At 43.6% G+C, this 26,564-nt stretch overlaps 1 protein-coding gene across 4 annotated transcripts in view; it reads right to left on the bottom strand.

Annotated features, from left to right (window-relative positions):
• The window catches only part of TEAD1 (TEA domain transcription factor 1), a 127,515-nt gene that overhangs the window by 32,628 nt on the left and 68,323 nt on the right, over positions 1 to 26,564 (bottom strand). For 2 of the 4 annotated variants that reach the window (XM_075281308.1, XM_075281309.1), the window contains exons 4-6: positions 7,404 to 7,468; positions 3,018 to 3,080; positions 2,866 to 2,928 (exon numbers count right to left, since the gene is read on the bottom strand). In XM_075281308.1, the coding sequence (XP_075137409.1) occupies positions 2,866 to 2,928; positions 3,018 to 3,080; positions 7,404 to 7,468 (191 nt within the window). The remainder of the gene's footprint in view (positions 1 to 2,865; positions 2,929 to 3,017; positions 3,081 to 7,403; positions 7,469 to 26,564) is intronic. The other 2 variants (XM_075281310.1, XM_075281311.1) reach the window with 1 other exon arrangement.

Raw genomic sequence — 26,564 nt, 5'->3', positions numbered from 1 at the left:
CCTGGACCTCGCTCGCTGCTCTATTAACAAGGCTGAATTAAGTAACAAAAGGTGACTATTTCATCCCGGCAATGGCCCTGGCGTTGGGAAGGACGCACATTCAGAGGTGCCCCGACTCGCTGCCTAATGAGGAGTAATTAATCCATCTAGGATTTTTTTTTTTTTTTTTTGTGCGTTTCAAAAAAATGCTGAAGACTTCATTGACATCAAAAGGAATTTTTTTTTCTTTTTTTCAAAGCTTTCAACCATTGCTCATTGAACAGGAAACTGAAAGAGCTGGACTATATTTAGCTTTCGGAGACTAGTCATCAACATTTCTTTTGCTTGGCTACAGATTATGAATCTAGAACATTTCCAGGGGAGTCATCTGGTGCATGTCTACCGAACAAGCAAAGAGAGGAAAGGGGAGGGGGGGGCACAGAACAAGCCATTCATTCCTGTTGCAGTTTGCTGGTGAGAAAGGGGTTAAACACGGCTATCTGTAGTCCCAGCAGCCCTTTTATCTGTTTAGTTTTGCAACATGCTGAGGCGTCCATGCAGCTGGTACATTAGATGTGTAAAATAGCTGCGACCCATCGCATTTCATTTTGTCCTGCAGTTACGGGGAAAGCAAAAGGGGATGGCGCCTGCCAACAGGACTGCGAGACTTGTTAACAAAAAAAAGAGAGGCCGCATTCGGTGTTATCAAAAGGACGCTTGTCTACTAAATCCAACTGCTCAGCCAGTGCAGCTACAAGTCCAAGCCAGCCACCAAGCAGCAACGCCCAGCATGCTGCGCAGCACATGTGGGCACAATCCTGCAAGCCCTTCACTGCTGAGGACAGCTGGCACAGTGGGGTTAGTATAGAGGGTGGCACAATACACTATCCTATAGGGCCGACTGAATTGTACTAGAAAGGATTTACTAACCAGCACATCTGTTACCGGGAGCTTAGATTAGATTACCAAAGAGGAATCTGAAGGGTGAAGTATGTGAAAGGGGTTTTCTGGTTCTGAGCAAGTTTATTACTGAAAAGTTTTGCAACTTTATAAAAGATACAGGTTTCAATTCATCACCATTTGTAAGATCTCTGCTCGCTGTTGACTAAATAAGAACGTGCTACAATTGTATCCAGTTTATTGTAACCTCAATAATCTGCACTACAGGATGATACATTGTAAGCGACACTGATACATTGCAGCAAACTCTAAGGCCCGGTTCACATCTGCTTTTGGGATTCTAATTGGAGAGTTCACTTGGATGGAAAGCTATACAAATAGAAAAAGCGGATACATGGGAAGACACATGGACCCCATAGACTATGATGGGGTCCATGAGGTTTCCGGTCGATTTCCACATGAATCATGTAGAGAAGTGCTGCTTGCAGGACTTTTCTCCCCACATGTTTCGTGCAGAAACCACACAGATCCCATTATATAGTGTATGTATGTTTTCCCATGTAACCACTTTTCTATGCCTATAGGTTTCTGTTTGTGGGGTCCCCAAGCGGAAACCCGAAGGCAGGTGTGAACTGGTCCTTAAAGTATGTTCGCTCAGAGGAATTAGGCGCTGAATTTGAGATCAATTCCACCTCAAAATCAGCTCCAAATTCAGTCTGAAACCCGTCTTCATTCATTTCAATGGGAGTCAGATGATGATTCGTCCTCTAGCGGATTTTTCCAGCTAGTGGAAACATACATGCTTGATATTCAGGCAGATTCTGCCTCATAACTCCTATTGAAATTAATACCACCTGGCAGGTGTGGATTTTGAAATGGATTTTTGACAAGCAGAAAATTCTAAATTTTCCACCATGTCAACAACCGTAAGGTTGAGTTGTCACAGAGTTTTTTTTGTCAGGAATTTGGTCAGGAATCAGCCTCCAAATGGAACTCTATTGGGGGGGGCTTTTTTGTAGGCTGATTTTGAGGCGGATTCCTAACCAAAAATCTCTGTGTGAACTCAGCCTTAGTGTAGGAGAGATCTAGACTGGATAACTGTACGGATATGTTCACACAGAAGAAGGAGAAGAAGAACTTAAGGAAGTCTACTACTTCATATTCCTCTTCCATTCCCCCCCCCCCCCAGGCACCCTGCTGAACCGAATCGGGCCCAAACAGTGCCCCAGCTTTCAGATCAATGGGCCTAGTCAGTGGCTCGGTCAGTCACAGAATACATGGCCTTATAGGGAAACTTCAGCCTTTCCGCAGATCTTATACACACGCTGCGTTCTTCAGAAACTGGTGTGTTTTTGAAAACTCAACTTTTTTTGCAGTGGTTTTCTTCTGCAATGTGTGAAAAAAAAAAATTAAAAAAAAAATCTCTCCTGAGGATGTAAACAAGACTTTTCCTAGTCATTGCAGAAACCTTAAATATGGTGAAGAATTGAAACACAGTTTGTTAGAAAGTTGCTGAATTTTATTATTCAATTCAAAACTGAGATGTAAACTAGGGAAGCCATTGTGGATGTAAGTGCCTTCATGTCATGATGCAAAGTAGTGGGTTTTTTTTTTTTGTTATATTCATTTTGTTTTTGTTTTTTTTAGAGACTTGTGATACCACAAGTCAGCCATTGGCACTATTTCGGGCTCTCCTTACAGACGGCCCATTGAGCTTCGGCCTGTATGTAGTCAGACGGGGCCTGGCCGAGGACTGTGGTTACTCCAGCACTACTGGAGCAGCGCTAGGTATCTGTACAGGATATTCACAGTGACTGCTTGCAGAGAAATAGCAGAGCGGGTATTAAGAAATGTAAACAGCTCTCACATGCAGCAAGAAAACTAGGTTACAAGGATCGCAGCAGCACAAAGCATTCACCGGTCACCATGGGAAACAGGAAGTGAGATGCGTAGCCACCACAAGCCCAAAAGCAGAGAAGCGCATACCTTCAGCTTGGAATGAAAATCACGAGATTTCCTTCTGGCAAGAACCTGAATGTGACTAGACACCTGCAGGGTAGGGGGAGGGAGGAAAACAAAGGAAAAAGCCTGTAACCATGGAGATGAAAAGCCCCTACAACTGGGCAAGCCAGACGTACCTTAATGGCGGCTTGGATTTCTCGAACTTTCTTTCTTGCTAAGACCTGTATGTGACTAGACACCTACGGGGTTCAGATTTAAAATAAAAATAAAAAAATAATAGGGGAAAAAAAAAAAAAAAAAGGAAATATTTAATTTTTTATTATTTTTTTTTTAATTTGTTTTGGAGAAGGGTTTATGTTTTTTTTTTTAGGGATAGCTCAACGCTTAAGCCCAGGTGGTACAAAGAAAAAAAAAAATTAGGAAAAAAATGAGAATTAAAAAAAAACAATTTAAAAAGAATTTTAAGGGGATAAAAAAAAATTTTAAAAAAAAAATTCCTAATCTAATATAATCTATCAGGTTGGTATTAAAATTTTTACATTTTCTCAGGACGGTCTTAAAAAAAAAAAAAAAAAAAAGTTAAAGTCCATATATACATAGACTATTAATGAAATAATCTGGACAGAATATTAAATAAATTAAAAAAAAAAAGTTAAGGACTATAAAGCCTCAGGCCGGGCACTTAGGACCTGAGCAATGGCCGGATATTCACTACAAGGCTTTGGTGACCTCACAGGGGAAACTTTCCAACTACAACATCGCTCTAAATCTCCTGAAGAATAAGAAAGTAAAAACTAAAATATTCCACAAGAAGTTACAAGATAAGAAACATTTCACAGTTTTCCTTAGACATGACGCCACTTCTACCTCTCAGGATGTATTTGCAGTAAATCATGTGTTTTAGTTACTTGTATGGGGCCCTCTCCTCTTGTGCTGACACTATTTGGGAGGAGCGCTACTAGCCCCTACTTACTATACGCCAGCGAGATGAATACATTGTAGCCAGGCACAATCTAAGCTTTCTCTCTGCTGACTCAGAGGCTTTTCTTGCGGCTCCTGTCACATTCTATGCGTGCCAATGTAAGTGGGCCATTGTTCCTGGATGACAAGCCCCTGTAAACACCAGACTTCTAAGGGGGTCTGAGCCGCTGCCGGCAGGTAAAGCTAAATGTTAATTAACACGGATAAAAAGGGGCTCACAAGTCAAAGTGGATTTTTTTTTTTAGGCAGCGCATACACAGGGGGGTTGTAGTTTACTGCTTACAGGGCCATAAAAGACTTGGCTGAGACGCCTTGTCCTGCCATTCTAGGTCAGACTATAGTAGGCAACTGCAAAGGGGGAAATTGTAGGAATAAGGGGTTTCCAATGATACCCATAGACAATCCAATATGATCTATAAACCCGTAGCCATTGCATATACTGTCAGGAATGTAGGCTGTTACTTATATAACAATATAGGGATACTCTAATCATCTGCACACACACAAATACATATAATGGACATCTGTAACTATCTCTGTCCAGATAAGTCATTCTGAAATAGGATAGGAGCAGAAATCACAAACTGAAGTGGATTCACACCATAGTGACAAATGTACATGACAATTTACTCGGTGAGTGTTGAATACACCAAATGTATGGAGGAAAATAAGGCAGAAATCTGTAAGAGCTATATCACTGTGCTGGAAGTATATATAACAGAGAAGACTGCAATAATGTAATGTACTAATGGTCTAAGTGTATAATATTGATGCATATACATCTATTGTATACCATATTCTGCACCAGCAGAATAGTGAGCGCAGCTCTGGAGTATAATACAGGATGTAACTCAGGATCAATACAGGATAAGTAATGTAATGTATGTACACAGTGACTGCACCAGCAGAATAGTGAGCGCAGCTCTGGAGTATAATACAGGATGTAACTCAGGATCAATACAGGATAAGTAATGTAATGTATGTACACAGTGACTGTACCAGCAGAATAGTGAGCGCAGCTCTGGAGTATAATACAGGATAAGTAATGTAATGTATGTACACAGTGACTGTACCAGCAGAATAGTGAGCGCAGCTCTGGAGTATAATACAGGATAAGTAATGTAATGTATGTACACAGTGACTGTACCAGCAGAATAGGGAGCGCAGCTCTGGAGTATAATACAGGATGTAACTCAGGATCAGTACAGGATAAATGTAAAGGCTCAGTTCATGTGAATCCTCTTCAGTTGCATTGACCGCTTTGTTCCACTATAATACATTAGTATAACTGTAAGGTTTCTTTTGTGTTTATTCTGGGGGGACAGTACTGCACTAACCATTGTCATACCCATTATATGTATTTTATCAGACAACACATAGTACATTGCAGCTTTAACATGACTTAGAGACATTGTAATCTAGTTCTTCAGATTAATCCGATAATGGCGTACAACCACAAGCTTTCACTTTTATTAATTTTTCAATCCTCATCTTAAGTTGTAGAAGCCAACAAGTGTCTCATGTGCATGTTCATATTCCGGCTGTTTATAGGGTAAGGCCGCACTGTCCTGCCAGGCATCTAAAGAGTTAAGTGCTGCATACAATGGACTGACTAATAGGAGGTTAATCAGGATGACAATATAATACATAACAATCAGTTTAATGCTCTCTACTAGTCTTTATGTAACCATGAACAAAACAGCGGGGATTGCTTTACTGTCAGTCATTTCTTGCAGCTTAGCGGTAAAGAAAGTCCTTAAGTCTCCTTAAAGGAAAACAGTCACAAGGCTAACAAGTGTTATAACTACCGTATTTTTCGGACTATAAGACGCACCTAGGTTTTAGAGGAGGAAAATAGGGAAAAAAAATTTTGAAGCAAAAACTGGTAAAATATTTAATATATGGGAGTTGTAGTTTTGCAACAGCTGCAAGGCCACATTGACAGGTGACCCTGCAGCTGTACGGGGATGCATAGAGCGTTTTTTTTTTGCGGGGCCAGCTGTACTTTTTAGTTATACCATTTTGGGGGATATCTATTGCTTAGATCACCTTGTATTGAAAAAAAAAAACAGGAGGTGATTTAGAACTTTTATTTATTTCATATTTTTAAAGCTTTTTTTTTTTTTTTTTTTTTTTTTAACTATTTTATTCCCCCCCGGGGGCTTGAACCTGCAGTCACTTGATCGCAAGTCCCATAGACGGCAATACAACTGTATTGCCGTCTATGGGACATTCTGTGTATTAGTATTGCAGCTGGTCATAGAGACCAGCCGCAATACTAATATATAGCCGTGACAGGCCGGGGAGCCTCATTAGGCTCCCGGCTGTCACCCGGACAGGACGGCTCCTGCGATATCGCCGCGCAGGAGCCGGCCTGCAACCTCACAGGTACGGGGCCGGTGGGGACCGGCCCCGGGGGAGAAGGGGCCACGGATAATGACCCGGCATCCGCTGTACTAAAGAGGCGGATGCCGGGGAGGGATAGACACCGGGGCCTGAGACATCGCTACGATCCTCTGCCCTTCATGAAGCCAGCAGCGGGGGGACGGAGGAGCCCTTGCCGCTGCCTGGCTTCATGCAGGGCAGAGGAAAGCAGCGATGTCTCAGGCCCCGGCACCTGTAATGGCGTCTATCACTTGCCGGCTTCCGCCTCTCTATTACAGCGGATGCCAGGCGCCACCTTCAGACTATAAGACGCACCCTTCTTTTCCCCAAAAATTTTGGGGAAAAAAAGTGCGTCTTATAGTCCGAAAAATACGGTAAATTACCAGAGAGGAGTCCTGTATTCACACCTGACGGCTCCTGACTTGTGCACAAGGTGTAATGACCTTCAACAATGTAATGTGCCTGCGTCAGGAGCCACCAGAGAAGAATCTAGAACTTCTTCTCTAGCAAATTAAAGGGATTGCCCAGAACTATGATGAGTGATCTCCACTGCCTCCTTTCAGACCACTAACATCCCATGTCCATGATGAAGCTCAAATGAGCTGCAATACCAAGCATAGCCACTATACAATGTGTGGCGCTGTGAAGAGGCCATCGCGATTAATAAAGCTTGTGCAGGAAATTATTATATTTGGGGTCCTAAACAGGATACACTAGTATTTTAGGGGCTTCAAACCTGGTAGGTTCACTTTCATAATGCCATATAAAGTTATACATACTGTGATTTTTTGGGGGGGCGGTGGACAATCTATGAGAGAGGTGAATAATCTACTGCTCCCTGTAATCCGACCATTTCAGGCTAGGGATGACATGATTGTAGTGTTACTCTACAGAGACTTCCCTGTCTCACATGATCTCTATTTCGTCATATATGTGCAATGCTGAGAATCCTCACAGCCATTTACATACACATATGTGACCGCTATCAGGAGGACTATGGGGTTAGTGGTCCTTTATTTTAGACTCTGGCAGTAGAGGACATGTTTGGCCCCAGGAGCCGGCCGTGCACATTGGTGAGATTACCACTTGCGGCAGAACATTACCAATTTTCATGCATTTGATCAGAGTTGATAAACAGAACAATTTCGCAGCGTCCACCGCGTGACAAGAAGTGTAGAGAGAACGAAATGAATTACCTGCTTTCTGGTCCGCGTCTTCCCTGTCCGTAACTTGATGTATCGCGCTATCAATTCATTCCTACCTGAAATAACAAGCAGAAAAGTCAGTATACAGTGTGCAACCTAAGGGAAACATGAAATGGGCAGATGCAGCAACTGACTGCCTATACATATATACAATATATAAATATATAATGACACTGAACACAGAGAAGTGACACAAGGTAGCGACAAAGCCAACAAGTGTGGAAAAGCTATAAGAGGACAGTAACAATGTTGACACGGAATAATAGGCAGTTATTAGACGTCTTGGTCACGGTTCGCACGCTCCTTAGCTCGCAGTCTACGTCCCTGTAAGACGTGTGTGTTGTGTGATCAAGGTCTTGTCATTCTGAATATCTTTGGCTACTTAGTGGCCGTACAATAGAGTCCAGATATTACACATGGCAGGCGGGATGTCAAGGTTTGTTGTCCCGCTCACCTGTGACACGGCGAGTAAACATCAGCGCGTCTACCTACCTGGAATGCCGAGAATTTCTCGTCACCTTAGAGAGTAAATATGGAAGGAGTTCACAGACATAACACGCGCTGCTATCCAGAAACCTATCTAGGGATTGCAGAATGACCTAAAACTCCCATGGTACAGAGTACAAACATTGATCTGGCGGTGTGGCAATGCGTAAGCGGATACAGCGTTACATAACAACACTCCAGCACAAACAATGGGGGCAGGTACAGAACCTATATACCTATATACCAGAACAGCCACGGCCTAGAAGGGAACCAGAATCTGATCTCCTGTCACTATTACTACTGAAGACATACGGTGTACTGTATACAGCATTGTGTGAGTTATCTTCTATATTTGCCTGTATAAGTTTCCAGAGGATTTCTGGTATATTCCCATATGTCTTAGGCCTTATTCACATGACATGAAAAACAGATGCCTGGTCAATTCTGTCCTTATTCACATGACCGTAAAAAAAACGGCCATCATGCTGTCGTTTTAAAACCCCTATCCATCAAAATGGGCAAAATGTGTTGGGTTTTGGACAGACGTGTAAAATATTGGACATGCCTTGTACATACAGTCACTCATGGTTTTAAAAAAACGGCTGTGTGAAGGATTTGGGGGCGGCCATCTTGTCTGAGCTTCTCCTCTTCTCTCCGAACAGCATTTAGTGATCTGCTTTACGGCACAGTCATGGCCATAGGCAGCAATAGTCTGGAGCCGACTCCTTGAAATCTATGCTCTGTGTGAGGAGGGGGAGGGGTAATCTGTGTCATCATCTATTGTCATTAGTGATGTAATGATGGCTCAGTGGTGTTATCTATAGAGGTGTTATCGCCTATTGTAATGCTGCTTGTGATGTAAATGAAGTAACTGCTGCAAAAGAAAACCTCTACCGAATTAGCAAGTGTCAGTTTATAAGGTCATGTCCATTTCTCGGCCATGAAAAATTGAGGAATCTGTTCATTTTAATGGCAATTTTGCATCTGTTTTGTGTCCATTTTTGACAGTGGAGTGTCACCTCTGTTGCATCTGTTTTTAATGGACAAAAAAATAAATAAAATTTGGTCTTTTATTTTTAACCCATCCCACAGACCTGCTTTTAACATAACTCAGATGTCAATCTGAGTTAAAGTATGAATAAGTACTTAGGCTTAGTGGCCAGAGTGAACATTTTTTAAAGATAAAATAGATGGTGATGGAATATTAAAAAAAAAAAAAAACACATTAAAAGGAAAAAAAAATACCAATTTTTTAGACCAAGTCTATGTTTATTTTCTGGTGCACATTCCCTTTAAACACATCCCCCCCATAATTTTATTATAGATTTGAGGATAGAAATTTTCGCCGTTCTGCTTGCCGCTTGCTTCTCTCTGACTCGAATCTCCCGCCTCACCCGCCCTATAAAGGCCATTGGGCACACTTCTCAAAGCTTTGCCTCCACTTTACTATGAAATCCGCTTAGTCACGAAAGCCTGCGAGCCCAAAAAACACAAAAGGAGGTGGGGGTGGGCGAGTCAACCACGAGTTAAGTAGTTGCAGGCAGTAAGTCGGGTGCACAATAAGAAAAGAATTGTGAAAATATTACAAGCAGGTGCTTAGGAGGGAGCGCACACAGTGGTGTATGGGAGGGGAGGGCCGGCGGCGGGCCGAGGGGGCTTTACTGCAGGAGGTCACGTGACGGGGGCCAATAAACAGCATCTGGGGACTTTCAATTACAGCCCTCACCCAGCATGCCTGCACTGTAATCTCTACCAGATGAGGCTCGGGCCTGACTATTTTCAATAATTCACACACTGTGTACACATAACATGACAATAAGGGCATTCATGCTGCCGCCTGATTCGCAGATCAAAGCTCCCAAATGGGCGGCTGTAGGCATGCTTACTGCTGAATTATTCATTCTTTACACAGGCTTGGAAAAAAAAAAAAAAAAGAAGAAGCGCTCAGCAGGACTCGGCCGCTCCAGGCCCTTTCCTCAACTTAAAATCTGCCGCCCTCTACAGTGCTGGAACAACCAACCCACCAAATAGAGATTAACACCCGCTACAAATAATACAAAACCTCCCCCAAGAGCCAGCGGCTACGGAGGGGGAAAAGGACCCAAAACAGCAGCCATTAAGGAGTGGGCACAACAACAGGGCGCGGGTCTATAGGGCCAGGCGGGCTGAAAGGTTATGGCCACTGAAAAGATATGGTTTATTCATTTTATATTCAATATTTTTAATATAAAACATATCATACAAAGTGTCAATCCAGGACTCAAATAAAAATCATCATCAGAAACTGACACATACATCTACGGAGAAATATCCACTAGATCTTATAAAATATGACACTATATATATATATATATATATATATATATATATATATATATATATATATATATATAAATAATTGGCTTATTGGAAAATTCCAGCTATTATGTTTATGTGTCCATTGTGACGGCTACCAGAATGGATTATCTCCTGAGCGCTGGTTCTTACACACAGACCCAACGGGGGAGAGTTATCCTGCATTATATAACTTGTCCGGTGTACAAGGGTTAAACAAGTGTCACTTTTGCACAGATTGGGGCCTTGCACAACAATTTGTCATTTCTTCAACTTTTTTTGCCGCTCTCGCCACTCCCCAGTAAGGTGTAGGATCATTGATACCATTTTGCAACATGTAAACCCTGATCCCCGGGGTGCAAGCAGGGTTAATATTCACTCCACAGTCGCTCTTTCCTTATAAAAATCTGCGTATATGCGGGGATACTGGTGCAGATTTTTATACATTTACATGAGTTTTGGTGGAATATTTTAACAGGTTATAGATTATATAACATGCACCAGAGATTAGATCCCTATTGAAAAAAAAAAAAAATCTGCATTTTGGGCAAATTTCTCATTGACTATAATGCCACTAGCATTGAAATCCGCACGTGATCGTGTACATGTATGCTGCATAGAGTCTGTCCTGATGTATACAGTGCTGCCTATGTACAGCATATAGATACGTATACACACACAACCATACGCACATACACACACCTGCCGCAACATCCTTCTTGTATCTGCTGTTGTGTTTCCACCTGTTGCACCCCAGGATAAAGCAATGCATTGATGAACTACAATAATCCGCCGCTCCGCCTATTTCTTCCCCTTCATTTATAAGACAGAAATTGAAACGCGCTTTTGTAGGTTACAAGTGCTTTTGTTGAATTATATTGGAGTTTCATGGCCGTCAATCAGCAGCGAAACAGCAGGATGAACTAGGTGTGACCTCCCCTTGTAGTGAGCGCCTGCTGCTAACCAGCTGTGCACGCCATCCTCTCCGCGCTCCTCAATGCTTCCCTCCAAATCACAATGATCTCTGCAACTTCTAAAAACCCACCAATTGTTATTGAAACGCTGCCTACAAAGGGCGAGCGCGGCGGCCATTGTGGACCCGTCTTGCGGCAGCTGACACTTTATTCACTGACAAATCCAATTTAGCAGCTACAAGACTCTTCAGGGGGAGGATTCTCTAAAGATGGCCGCTCTGCTGGAAACTAGGGTCAATAGGAATCCGATACCTGCAGAGACCAAGCGGGAACCTGTTCATATGAATATTCACAGAATGTCACCCGGGATTGTCAGGGCGGACGCCACACGGGCATTGTGCTAGGAGAGGACGGAGGTTCAGGATTAGATACACCATCTAGGCATCACAGGACACAACTAAAGATCTGATAGTCCGGCTCTGGGGTGCAGAACGGAGTCGGGGGTCAGTCTTACTGGCTCCAAAATAAAAATTATATAAATATATATGTCTCAGTGAACCAGAGGATGGCTCAGTGGTTAGCACTGCAGCCTTGCAGCTCTGGAGTCTTGGGTTCGAACCCTGCAAAGCACAATAAGAACAAGGAGTTTTGAGGCAGAATATGATATGATAATAAATCCATTCTGCTGCCTACAGACTCCTTCACAAATGGCTGACAGCCATGGACAGCGTTGGAGTTCGTATGTGGAAAAATAAGAGTTGGAAATTTGGTCTACTGACCCACAGCGCTGGGGAACCTTCCCTGATACACATTGAGGAAGGTTTACTTAGGATTGGCCAGTGTCTAACAACCGGACCCCCTCCCAATGAGCCGCCTCGGCCACTGGAAGTTGTATAGAAGGTATACAGCCAAAAGAAGCTCTACTCCTATTCAAGTGATAGGGAGCGGGGCTGCAATTCCCTGTGTCACTGCTATACTGTACTGACCAGAACCTGTATACAGTGTACAGAGCTCTGAACCTTACAGTCCTGCTTCTGGCTGTATACCTTATACATGGCTTCCAATGACCGCCTTATAGCAGAACACTCTGGCGTCCACATATTGGATCTGACACGGATGACCTATCCTGTGGATAGTATCAAATATATTCAAATCCTGGACAACCCCCTTTAAAACAGATTCAGGTTAGATCTATACAATGACTTTGGCCACAACTCCTGTTGTGTGATCATAGTTATTGTCATTCTGCAAAGCCGTCCAATGTAAGTGAATAGAGTAGCGCTGACGCCAAAGGGACCATGTCTGAACACTGCGCAATACAAAACAGAGAGTATAAGTCTCAGCCATACTTACCCTGGTCCGCCATTTGTTATCTGGGTCGATGTCAATCCTACCAGGTATGACCCATTTAATGCTCAGGCATAGATGCTAACAACTCTGCAGAGAATGCATCTATATCAAGGTGGTCGCTGACACCAGATCTGCTCGCAGTTACTAGGGCGGATATTAGTAATTCATCCCTTTAACAGATAAGTAACAGAGTGAAAAAAGAAAGAATCTATTTGTACATTTTATCTATTTTTTTCATTCCTGACAAATATTTTGTGTTGGACGTCTTCCCATGTTTTCTGGTTGTGTGACCACAGGGGCGCAATTACAACAATGTCAAAACACAGCTGCAAGTCCGCACAGGCTGCCATAGCCTATAGGTAAGAGGAGAACATCTCAGCAATGCTCCCTATTCTGCTTCCTTTCCATTTTTAGTTATACGCAGGAATCCTCTGAACGCGCCAGCATACCAGTGATCCTCCTCGCAGAAAGTTCCCAGACTTGGGGCGAGGAGCAGGAGGGGCGTCCTACAGGTTATAAGCATGGAAAAATAAGCAGGAAACATCAGCTTTATTCCTATTATTTTAATATATTTTACTAGCAGAAGAACAGAAGTAACCTCACTTGTGTCACATGACCCCTGGCGGAGGTCAGCAGTTATGTCCCATCTGTGATAGCTGACCACTGAAACCCATCACAGGCCCCGGGGATCAAGTAAGCTTGTCTATAGACAACTAGTAACCTAATGTAATGTATGTACACAGTGACTGCACCAGCAGAACAATGAGCACAGCTCTGGAGTATAATACAGGATGTAACTCAGGATCAGTACAGGATAAGTAATGTAATGTATGTACACAGTGACTGTACCAGCAGAATAGTGAGTGCAGCTCTGGAATATAATACAGGATGTAACTCAGGATCAGTACAGGATAAGTAATGTAATGTATGTACACAGTGACTGTACCAGCAGAATGGTGAGCGCAGCTCTGGAGTATAATACAGGATGTAACTCAGGATCAGTACAGGATAAGTAATGTAATGTATGTACACAGTGACTGTACCAGCAGAATGGTGAGTGCAGCTCTGGAGTATAATACAGGATAAGTAATGTAATGTATGTACACAGTGACTGCACCAGCAGAATAGTGAGCGCAGCTCTGGAGTATAATACAGGATGTAACTCAGGATCAGTACAGGATAAGTAATGTAATGTATGTACACAGTGACTGCACCAGCAGAATAGTGAGCGCAGCTCTGGAGTATAATACAGGATAAGTAATGTAATGTATGTACACAGTGACTGCACCAGCAGAATAGTGAGCGCAGCTCTGGAGTATAATACAGGATGTAACTCAGGATCAGTACAGGATAAGTAATGTAATGTATGTACACGGTGACTGTACCAGCAGAATAGTGAGAGCAGCTCTGGAGTATAATACAGGATGTAACTCAGGATCAGTACAGGATAAGTAATGTAATGTATGTACACAGTGACTGCACCAGCAGAATAGTGAGCGCAGCTCTGGAGTATAATACAGGATAAGTAATGTAATGTATGTACACAGTGACTGCACCAGCAGAATAGTGAGCGCAGCTCTGGAGTATAATACAGGATGTAACTCAGGATCAGTACAGGATAAGTAATGTAATGTATGTACACAGTGACTGTACCAGCAGAATAGTGAGCGCAGCTCTGGAGTATAATACAGGATGTAACTCAGGATCAGTACAGGATAAGTAATGTAATGTATGTACACAGTGACTGCACCAGCAGAATAGTGAGTGCAGCTCTGGAGTATAATACAGGATGTAACTCAGGATCAGTACAGATAAGTAATGTAATGTATGTACACAGTGACTGCACCAGCAGAATAGTGAGCACAGCTCTGGAGTATAATACAGGATAAGTAATGTAATGTATGTACACAGTGACTGTACCAGCAGAATAGTGAGCGCAGCTCTGGAGTATAATACAGGATAAGTAATGTAATGTATGTACACAGTGACTGTACCAGCAGAAGCCCCCTGCATTCAGTAAGTGACATCTATGTTGCTTATAGCCGTCTCATACAACATTTTTGGGGCTTCACAAGTCTCTTCCCCAGACCACTGTAGTAAGTAACATACAAGTACTTTTTCTTCCACATCTCTTCTATTTGTAAGTAAGGATAAGAGCTGTATCATAAATGACTCTCTTAGAGCCATACTTCACATTAGGTCTGTGCGGTCTTGGCTTTATCTGACTTTCTGTACAGATGGTAAAGCTGCGATATATGAACATTTCTATATAACAAATGAAATAAATAATAGCTGAACAATAAGAACCAAGGACACGAGCGTCTGCCCCAGCGACTACAAGAAAACACATTTGGTTATATAATTACAATTTTCCCTTTCACGTGTTACAAAGTTGTCGCTTAAACAAAACTGTATGAATATAAATAGGCACAAAAGCTTCTTATCCGACATCCCCCGCCCCAAACCTCTCCTCATTCACCAGGTAAGATATACAAATACTAAAAGTAACACTGCAGATAAATGGATTAATCTTGGGACAGAATAACATGGAGTATCTATGGTGGTGGCGGCGGCAGACAGTCCTGACAACCAGAAACTACTGACACTAGTACACTACTTTCATCACATGACAGTATATATATCACATGACCATGGACGGCAAATCACATGACCACGGAGTGTATATCACATGACCACAGACTGATTATTATCCGCTGGGAGTAAGCATAATGACCGACAGCAAGCAGAGATTTAATCTGTGAGGAATTGATACAGGAAGTATATTGGGAAACTGTACTTTTCATTACACAGACAATAACACTTGTCTCTCAATATCGGTCCGAAAATGGACAATCCCTTTAAATCTGCAATACAAATCATCATTACAAATTGTCACACTAATGGATTAAAGCACAAATAAATGTTGTCGCCCTCTGGTGCTGAGGGCTGGTGCTGTGATAAACCTCAGGGTCTTGCGTCCACTTGGCCAATAATATTCAGACGCCAGCGCGGCCTCTTCCTACTGCACAGGATGAAGCGGTTTATTTTACAAGCCCCTACTTGTCACAACATGTCAATGTAACACGTGCAGACTGCGCTGCTACCAGTTCCAGGTAGTAAGAGGTTAGATTTGTCGCCTTTGATCACATTTCCAGGTTTTATTCTTCCCGATGCAGACACCAATAACTTCTAATATTTTAATACCACAATAATACTTTATAATCCTAATAAAGGAGGTGTAAATCATGGACCTGCCAGAGATGTCAGTCCGCACAGCTCTCGCTAGTAAGGGATCCGTCATAACAGCGCATGTACCAGAACCTAATATCAAGTGGGTGGTGGCAGGCAGAAAGGAGCAGGGGGTGTGGTTCTGAACGGGCACAGTCCAGCTTTGACCACGCCCACTTCTTTTACATGATACCACCCTCTTGACATTAGGGAGTCTAGATAAGGAGACCCAATGAAGTGCACAAAGCTCCCTGCATTGGTTCTCCTTATCTAGACTCCCTAATGTCAAGAGGGTGGTATCATGTAGAAGATGGGGGCGTGGTCAAAGCTGGACAGTGTCAGTTCGGAACCACACCCCCTGCTCCTTTCTGCCTGCCACCAACCACTTGATATTAGGGAGTCTAGTTAGCATATTTGATACTGAAATGAACAGCACTGATTGCTCGGGAATGGTGGGGGCTAGACAAAAAATTCCAACCGTACTGGAATCAGAGGAAAAGAAACTACTGAAGGATGAATAAAAGGTGGAGGTGGTGAAAGGTCATTTTTAACAGACAGGATGATAAGGGTCACAAGCTTTTCTCTAGATCAGGCCCAGACAAGCACATTACATTATACTTCGGAGAAGAAAATCCGGTTGGTTTGTGCTATATATATGTTTTCGATTCTAAGTTTCCTCTACTCCTGTTCCTCCAATTCGTGTGTCCTGCCAAAACACCAAGAGCAATTTATAAGTAATTAGAATTCCAGGGTGCTGTATGTTAATGATCCTCCCCGCCAGCTCAGGGCGGTATTTTAAGAATAAGAAGACAATGAGGAGCTGCATCAGCCATTGCCCAATCCAGGAGACAATTAGATTTAGGCTTCTCATTCTCTCGTACTTGAACTTGTATAGCCAGAGGTGCCACATACAGAACCAGGCGAGGAGCGGTATATAACAATATACACAGTAACACCATTGTTGAGCACAAAGACAACCAGATTACTCTGACATGTGTAAAGGATTATGTGCTCCATATATACATGGAGCGTGCAGAAGATAAATATGTGTGTCCCTGTACTAGTGGGGGTCTATGGGACTAGAAGTAAGTGTGTGTTTTTCTTAAGTAATAGCGCCACTCAGGCCCATGGGCTGTGTCTGGTATTGCAGCTGAGTTGAAGTCAAGTGGAAACTGATTAACTGTGAAAGGACATAAGGGAGGGGAAAAAATAAACGCAGTCTTCCTTCTTACAAACCCGTACATACACAATGAATTAAGGTTTGGGTTTTTTTTGCAGGACTTTGGTCATCATTGTGCGATCGGCAGCGGTTCAATACCCAAGATGCCTACAGTTCAGCTTTCAGGTGAGCGCGGCAGTCTCTACTGAACACCAACATTGCACAATGGCTGACCTTGGCACTGCGCCTCACTGTACCCCGAGATCAATGAAGATGACATCATTGTTGCAGGGAAGCTGCTGAAATGCTCATGAGGGGTCCCAGGTGTCAGACCCCACACTCGTTATCAATTCAAGTCTCTGAAAAAAAAAATCCCTGCTAGGCTGAGGCCCCACGTTGTGGAAACACAGCATTTTTTTGTTGTAGATTTTGTTGAGGTTTTTTTGAGCCAAAGGCAGGTGTGGATTGACCAAAAGGGAGAAGTGTAAGAACTTCCTATATATTTCCCATTCATTTCGTAGTGAATTCCTGGCTTTGGTTCAAAAAACTGCAGCAAAATCTACAACAACAAAAAAGCTGCACAATGTGGGGCCTCAGCTTTAAAAGGGAAAACTCAATTCTGTTGACTTGTGGAAATGTGTAACCAATCCTAATCACATCTACCCAAAAGAGAGGCAGCATGGCGGCTCAGTGCTTAGCAATGCAACCATGCAGCGCTGGAGTCCTGGGTTCGAATCCTTCAAGGACAACATCTGCAAGGCGTTTGTACGTTTTCCTCGTGTTTGCGTGGGTTTCCTCCCGCACTCCATAGACATACTGATGGGGGAAAGGAGAAAAACAATCTATGGAGATCTACAGACATTTGTATCATGAAAAACATTGCCAACAATAATATTGCAATATAAAAAAAGCATTTGTTGTAATATTTATTATAATGGAGACTGTCCAGGTTATTGCCTTCTTTCTGGCCGCCATCTTCGGCTTGTAAGGTCGCCATGACAAACGATTTTAATTCTTCCCACCCACCTCCCGCTCTAATGACAGAGAGTGGCGCGGTAGTCACATCTCGGGCCCGGGCTATTGATGCTCTCCAGTCGTTTGTAAAGATCTGTGGCTTCGCTCATCGGGAAGCGCCTGCCGCATACTGCCAGATTCTCCCCGCGCTTCCAGCAGCAGCTGATCACGGAAGAATTACTTTCAGCCCGGAGCATAGTGTTACGTGCCGACTCCTTTTTAACAAATAATAATAAGTTTGACTTTTCATTTGCACATTCTGCCAATCGCTAACAAGTTTCCATCTTGCTCAAACACCAGATTGATTGTAAGAAATTGAAAATATTGATTTAACCCTCTGCCTGATCCGCGCGGCGGAGCCCTGCTAGTCCAGGCTTAGCACATTACAATTGGTTGGCTGTAATTCCTCAGGGCCTCAATAATAACTACCTCACTTTGTCTTCTTATCTACTGAAATTATGCTGCCAGTTGTCAGAGTCAATTTTGTATCATTGGAAACCGCTCTCCATCAAGATACGCGGCTAATAGAGGATGACACAGCAAGACAGGAGTTAATAGACAGACCGATCGGCGGTATAATGAATGGTGTTAATTGTTCCCCGGTGTCAGGACAATAATTGACTGGACACCATCGAGCACATTAGGTTCTCATTGACAAGGAGTGAAGCGAGGTGGGGGGGGGGTGAATGTCATTGACAAAGGCGCGTTAATATATAAAGTATATATATATCAGAGAAAGGCCACCTGGAAACGGTAATTACTAGGTGGAGGTAATGGCCGATCGCGGATGAACGCAACGCAGTCACAGGGTCATGTGTGATTGGCCCCTGAACAGTAATAAGGAACTATTGACGAGGTGAAGTGTTCATGGTACACAGGCTATGGACTAATATTACGAAAGGGAGGTTCTCCGAAATGAATGGACACGTGCCTGAAAGCTCAATGATCCCCATTCATTATTAGTCTCATACAGGTGACAACAGGAAGAGCATCTTAAAGGGGCCAGATGGAGATTAACCCTCTCTGCATTGTACTTACTGCATAATGTGAGGAGACTTGGGCTATATGGACAGTAGGGATGGGCAATTCATGGAAAAATAACCAAAACAGACCAACGATCCAGATATCAGACGTCATTCTGTGCATCAGAAGAGGTAGGGAGAGCGCCGGTCCAAAATCAAATCCATTATTTCTTTGGATTAACATACAACGCATTTTGGGATGAACTCCCTTTCTCAAGTGTGATTCTGTGCTAGTCATCGGATCAGTTATTACAGTATTCAGAGACGTTACCCTGCAGTTTTGTTTGGACCGAAAAAACTTCTGAAGCAGGACTGCTATTCTTCTCTGGTTCAGTCATATTCTACTCTCTTCAGACCCCTGAGAATACTGATCAGAGGCCCATGAGAGGTGAAGAAACATAAAACACAATGATACTTACCTCCCCTGGGCTCCGGCCCTGGACTTTGGCCACTTCAGGCCTCCTGAATGATATCAGGGACCGATGAGTCCTGCGCTTAGGCCTCAGCAGTCACGTGGGGGTTTACAAGACAGACACAAGCATGACAACACTGTGTGACCACTCAGGAGGACGGGGAGAAGTGCAGGAACACAGGGGAGGTAAGTAAGGTCCCTTGAAGACGACCTTGGTGTGGGTCTGTGTGCTGTGTATTTCATGGATGGCACACTGACCATTCTGTTCTATGGACCCATACACACGACTGAATTTCACAGTCCAGCTGCAAAATATAGAACAGGTATTTTGCTGCCCGTGCTTCTGTGGCTCCTATTCATTTAATGAAAGAAGCCGCGGACACACGGCCCCGTGCATGGGCAGAACATGGGGAACATTCCCTTGTCCCCCTTGTGCAACCCGTGCTTTTAATTCATGGCCGGCCGGTTGCAGCACGGTCATCTGTAACCGGCCTAACACTGTTTTTTTTCTGTTTGCTCACCTCCCCTGGGCCTCCACTCATTATACTCTGGGGTCTGAAGAGACATCAGAATAGAATAGCAGTTCTGGTTCAGGCGTGTGACGAAACTGCCAAGTGAATCTTGTGAGACGAATCACACGATGTGAGCCCAACAGACACACACTTAAAAACTTCAAGGTCAAAACTGTCTGGTCCTAATTGTCAGTGGGCTAGCCAACTTTTTCACGGCTAGCCCACTGACTCATAATATCCAAATAGCCCTATACACATTTAGGGTAGGTTCACATCTGCGCCCTGGTCTCCGTTATGCAGGTTTCTGTTTCCTGCCCGAAACTGGGCAGGAGATGGAAACCTGCAGTCGTTTTTTAAACCCATTCATTCGAATGGGTTTGTAAAGTGTCCGGCGGTGAGCGCCTGTGAGCGTTTGGTGCTCTCCACGGTGGAAGTTTTATTTATTTTTTTATTTTTTTAACTGGCCACAAAGTCTGACATGCAGGACTTTGTGTCTGGGTAAAAAAAAAAAAAAAAAAAAAAAAACAGAACGGTTTCGCTGCGGAGAGCACAAAACGCTCACGGCCGGACACTGTCTGCCGGGTTTCCGTCTTCTGCCGACTGAAAACGGACTTCGAGCACTGGTGTGAACCCGCCACTACCTGTATCATGGATCCATGTAGGGGCCTAGGAAGCTAATTTCATATACCCAAAATGTAAAAATGAGAGAAACAAGATTCTGGGATTTATATCATTAAGATTACAAAGTGAGAAAGCGCATTTACAAATTGTATTTTGGCGCATAATCCTTTGAAATACAGACATCGAAAACCAAAAGAAATAAAAGCCCTCATCCTCATTATAGAGAGGTGACATTGTTTTATTGGATCCTCCATTGACATTAGGTGATCGGCACATCTGCTAAATTCTCCTATAGAAGTGGCTGCAGGAGATGTATCAAGTCTCTCGCTCCTTATTTCTTACTTACTGCTTTGCACTGTGTGCACAGGATTTAATCTTCTATTTCCGTTCCATCACTTTGGGTCGGGTTTATACGGACTGACATTTCAGGCTGCATTTATAACATCCCTATTTGTTGCACTGGCAGCAGAGGAGCCAGATCTGCAATAAGTGCCAGTAAACCAGATCTGTGATACTAGGTGCGGGATTCTAGTATATGACAAAGTGGTACAAACAAGGGCCTGCACTAAAGCTGCGCCACATTCATATGGCATAAATACTTGGCCAACCCTGCAATATGTTTTAGTAACAAACCTATAAAGATCATCTAATATCGGTTCTAGACTTTGGTTGGCATGGACTCCCGCCCTTCGTTATAAGCAGTTGCCTGACTCGTTTCCCCATTATTGTTAAACTTTCGCCGCTCCGTAGTAACCCTAAGACGTTTTGATGGTTGTACATTTTCTTGCTCCGTTCCTTCTCACGTCGCCGCAAGCACAGAAGCGGTTAATATCATGCCTTTAGTACCTGAAGTAAGGATTATTATAATTATTAGGTGCACTGAGAACTATTTGCTTAACACAACATTGGCATGACCTTGGGGGTGCAAAACAAGGCATTACCGTTTGAGCCTTTAAGTACCCACTAATATACTGCTATTTTAGTTATAGCTAAAATCTCTTAATGCAACATATTTGTTCGGAGAAATTCAATACGCTTTCACAGCGTGAACCCGGGGCTCTGACTGCTAATGCAGAGCGTTCTGCTACGTGCCTTTAAATCAGCTTTATAGGAAAGCACAAAGCGCAGCGCTGAGTTATTCAATGGTGAAAGAAATAACCAACATTAGTATTTTTTTGGGGAGGGGGGGGCAGGCTTTTAAAACAAATAAAACAATATTTAATATTACATCAAAACGCAATTGTCAGTAAATACAAACAAGTGGGTGAAAGTTTTAATCTTTAAATGTGAGGTTTTTGTTGCCGCTGCCTAAGTCTTTGGCTTGGCAAGTAACAGCTAGGTGGCATCAAAATACCAAACCAAGAAGTGTAAAACAGAATCAGGGAGGTCAGACCCCGAAAAGTGAAGGGTCAGAGTCTGAGGAAGAAAAAATTAGAATTTCTAGTATACAATAATTACTAGTATCGATCTCATTGGCTTATAGGAGTTGTATGATAACATGTATGGCTGCTTGAGGAATTAGAACAAGTTACAAATGTATCAGGGAGCTATAGAATATTACTGCTACACAGATGTGCGGGGAATACCTGCAGCAGCGCTACATTACTGGCAGAATATTACTAATGCTCAGGTACAGATCATATTAGGGAATAGCAACTCTGAAGACACATCCACACACTCTGACCCTCCCATGAACATAACAGCACAATCCAATATACCATGCAGTAAAGGTAAGAATGCTACATGATGTATTATATATGTATTATACTCCAGAGCTGCGCTCACTATTCTGCTGGTGCAGTCACTGTGTACATACATTACTTATCCTGTACTGATCCTGAGTTATACCCTGTATTATACTCCAGAGCTGCGCTCACTATTCTGCTGGTGCAGTCACTGTGTACATACATTACATTACTTATCCTGTACTGATCCTGAGTTACATCCTGTATTATACTCCAGAGCTGCACTCACTATTCTGCTGGTACAGTCACTGTGTACATACATTACATTACTTATCCTGTACTGATCCTGAGTTACATCCTGTATTATACTCCAGAGCTGCGCTCACTATTCTGCTGGTGCAGTCACTGTGTACATACATTACATTACTTATCCTGTACTGATCCTGAGTTACATCCTGTATTATACTCCAGAGCTGCACTCACTATTCTGCTGGTGCAGTCACTGTGTACATACATTACATTACTTATCCTGTACTGATCCTGAGTTACATCCTGTATTATACCCCAGAGCTGTGCTCACTATTCTGCTGGTGCAGTCACTGTGTACATACATTACTTATCCTGTACTGATCCTGAGTTACATCCTGTATTATACTCCAGAGCTGCGCTCACTATTCTGCTGGTACAGTCACTGTGTACATACATTACATTACTTATCCTGTACTGATCCTGAGTTACATCCTGTATTATACTCCAGAGCTGCGCTCACTATTCTGCTGGTACAGTCACTGTGTACATACATTACATTACTTATCCTGTACTGATCCTGAGTTACATCCTGTATTATATTCCAGAGCTGCACTCACTATTCTGCTGGTTGTTATTGGAAACAGTCAATATTTGTAGACATAGAAAAAGCTTTAACATCTCATCAAAAATTCTTAAAAATATGGCTTAAATAGGTAATTGGCCATGTTTGATGATCCATTTAGGTTGCAGGACAATGAGGGTATCATATATGATGGGGTAGTACAAACTATGAAAGGGAAAGGAATAGACTATATAATGTATATAGGACATGGACATTGGTCATACACGCTGGGCCTCACACCTGTTGTGCTGGAGCTAGAGGACGTTTCTGTATTGAATGGAGACATTAAGATGTAAAACAAATGGAGAAAACCCATAGCGATCACTAGCACTGCGTAGATTTCTGGGGTAATACATGCACTGATCCTTGTATCCATGAGGTCTCGCCCAGTGCAGAGAACCAAGCCCTCCAGTAACCTCTAGACACTAAGCAGATAAAGCCTTTCAGTAACAGGTTCTGCAGGTTATCATGAATGCACAGATTTTGCACAACCTATTTTTACAGTTCATTAACCCTGAAGTTACCAGTGACAGACTCCCTGCCCGGTGACAGGCCATCACATCAGTGTGCACACTCGGACAGCAGCAGAAAACATTAGACATGTGACCATGTTTCAAGCTGCAGATCAGTCTGCCCTCACGGAGACAGGGGCAGAAAAAGCAGGTGCGAGCCCAGAAATTTCTAAGGAACGGTCATCTAAAAGAACATGCCCTTAAAGCATAACTAACCTTTCGGAGAACTTGATTTTCTGGAAGTTGTTGTGTACATTACAAAAATTTATTTAAATTTTGGATCCTACATTTTTCTCACCCTTTCCCTTGTAGCTGTTCTACCTCGCGCTGCATGTTACGTTGTACGGGAGTAGGGGGCTGTGTAAGGCGAAATGGAAATGATGGGGGGAGAGATATCACTGGTTGATTGGGATGTTAGGTTGCTAACACCGCAACCTCCATTACACTGTCCCAGGTATGGACCGACAGTCCGGGCTGCAAAATATGGAACATGTCCTATCTCTGTCCGATTTTGCGGCACATCGGTCAGTGTAGTTCCCATTTAAGATCACAAAACACACTGGGCAGGGGCCGCTCACATTCTCTGTTCCTTCCAAATGTAGAAAATCATCTTTGACAGCAGTAATATTTATGGTGTATGTCAAAAATGGGTGGGACGGAGGGCCCCCGGGGCCATTCACATTCCTGAGAACAAACAATGAACCTTGACAGTTATTTGGAGGGGTTGTTGTCGTCCTTGAGAATGAAGTTCCAGGCCTGCATGTAGTCTGTCATAATACATGGGTGTGTAAACACACCACAGGTGCAAGAGCGCACCAGACATGGACAGAACAAACAATCACTCTCCAAATAAAATATCGCTGCTGCCTCTCTGGACACTGAAACAACCAGAGATCACAAAACCACCATGTAAAAAATATAGCCAAAAAGATAAAATGATTGAGTCAAATATAGTGAGAAAGGGCCCAACCATCAGATTGGCACCTCAATGAGAAGAAGTGCAATAGCTGATCGGCAGGGGTCCTGGGTGTCAGACCTAACCAATATCTGACCTAGCAAAGGTCACCAATCTATAAGCCTGGAAACCCCTTTAGACCAAGAATGGGTCCACACAATGACCTGATATGGTGACATGTTGGTATACAATGGTAAAAACGTCACATAGCGAAGACTGCACAAAGCCTAAGGAGACATCAGATGCCTCGTACCGTGGTGTCTACAGTAAGATCCTAGGACACTTATTTGTTCTTGCTTCAGACCGGGCACTAGTAGCATAAATTGTCATTTGTTATTTAATTCCTGGTCATCCTGGCCTAAGGTTCCTGTCTCATATCTATGTGGGTACAATGATACAGGGCAAGCGGTCACCTACTGAGACCATTCGACATCCATGCAGAAAAACAATGAATAAAACAATCTTTTCCCACAAAATTGTAGATCTTCTCAGCTACTGCAGGACACAATGTCCATAGATGGCTCAGCATTTCCAACCTGAGGGGTTCCCCTTTAGATACCTATTATACAGGGACACTACATCCCTAAGAATGACATGGTGGACAGATAGGAGCGGCACACTCGGGTCCTGTGGATGTTCTATCACCTGCTCCTACCTGGCAATTGGCAGCTCTCAAAGAGATCACATTAAACAATCCTGACTCATTTTTCTAAGGATTGTGAAGTTATGATACGGAGCTCATCAGAGAGATTATGTGAGGTCTTCTGTCACCCAACACAACTGGCAAATGCTTCATTTTCAGCTCGCCATCCCCCATTTTGTGCATGGAATTGTATCCTATGTAAGACTATTACAGTCTCGTGTCACACCGCTGACTTTTAGATAAATTGTTCCGTCCTCCAGCAGTTGAATAAGCCCCATTATGTCGGCATTTTAGTACTACAAGCTAAATATACACAAAACTATAAAATATGTGAATGGTCCAGACTATCAGACAGTTACATCACCGGCCAGAGAACCACTGTAGACAGTCCAGGCTTGATAATAGTTCTACAAATGAAGAGGAATATGAGGGCATACCTCCCAACTTTTGAAGAACCGAAAGAGGGACAAAATGTGCGGCGCGCATAGCGCGCCGCGACAAATTTAGCCTTGCCCGCTTTTGTGTTGACCCCGCCCACTCGTTAATTTTTCATGTGCCCGCACACAGTATAATCCTCCTACAGTCACCTGTAAATTATATGTCCCCCCTCTATCTCTCCCCCAGTTTCATATACACCCTTCATCTGCCCCCAGTTTCATGTCCCTCTTCCAGCTCTGCCTCCAGATTCATGTCCCTCCATCTCTGCCCCCAGATTCATGTCCTCTCCATCTCTGCCCCCAGATTCATGTCCCACATCTCTGCCCCCAGATTCATGTCCCTCCATCTCTGCCCCCAGATTCATGTCCCCTCCATCTCTGCCCCCAGATTCATGTCCTCTCCATCTCTGCCCCCAGATTCATGTCCTCTCCATCTCTGCCCCCAGATTCATGTCCCCTCCATCTCTGCCCCCAGTTTCATGTCCACTCCATCTCTGCCCCCAGATTCATGTCCCTCCATCTCTGCCCCCAGATTAATGTCCCTCCATCTCTGCCCCCAGATTCATGTCCCTCCATCTCTGCCCCCAGATTCATGTCCTCTCCATCTCTGCCCCCAGTGTCATGCCGTCCTCTCCTTCATCTGCCCCCAGATTCACGTTCCACCTCCACATTAAACTTACCTTCTCCTCCGCTCCCTCGCCGCTCTCTGCCCGCCTCTCTCCCTGACACACGCGGCTGAAGCTGCTCGCGTGCTCGCTTCGCCGCTGTGTCTCTCTCTCGCTGACACATGCGGCTGAAGCGAGGAGCTGACCTGTGTCAGCTCCTCGCTTCGCTGCTGCCGCCGGCTCCTGGCTTGTACATCGCGTCTACAAGCCAGGAGCCGGCGGCAGCAGTGAAGCGAGGAGCTGACACAGGTCAGCTCCTCGCTTCAGCCGCATGTGTCAGCGAGAGAGAGAGACGCAGCGGCGAAGCGAGCACGCGAGCAGCTTCAGCCGCG

Source organism: Leptodactylus fuscus, chromosome 7, assembly GCF_031893055.1.
Source record: "Leptodactylus fuscus isolate aLepFus1 chromosome 7, aLepFus1.hap2, whole genome shotgun sequence".
NCBI classification, from domain to species: Eukaryota; Metazoa; Chordata; class Amphibia; order Anura; family Leptodactylidae; genus Leptodactylus; species Leptodactylus fuscus.
Note: the sequence above shows the minus strand (reverse complement) of the source record. Positions and strands in the feature narration are given on the sequence as shown.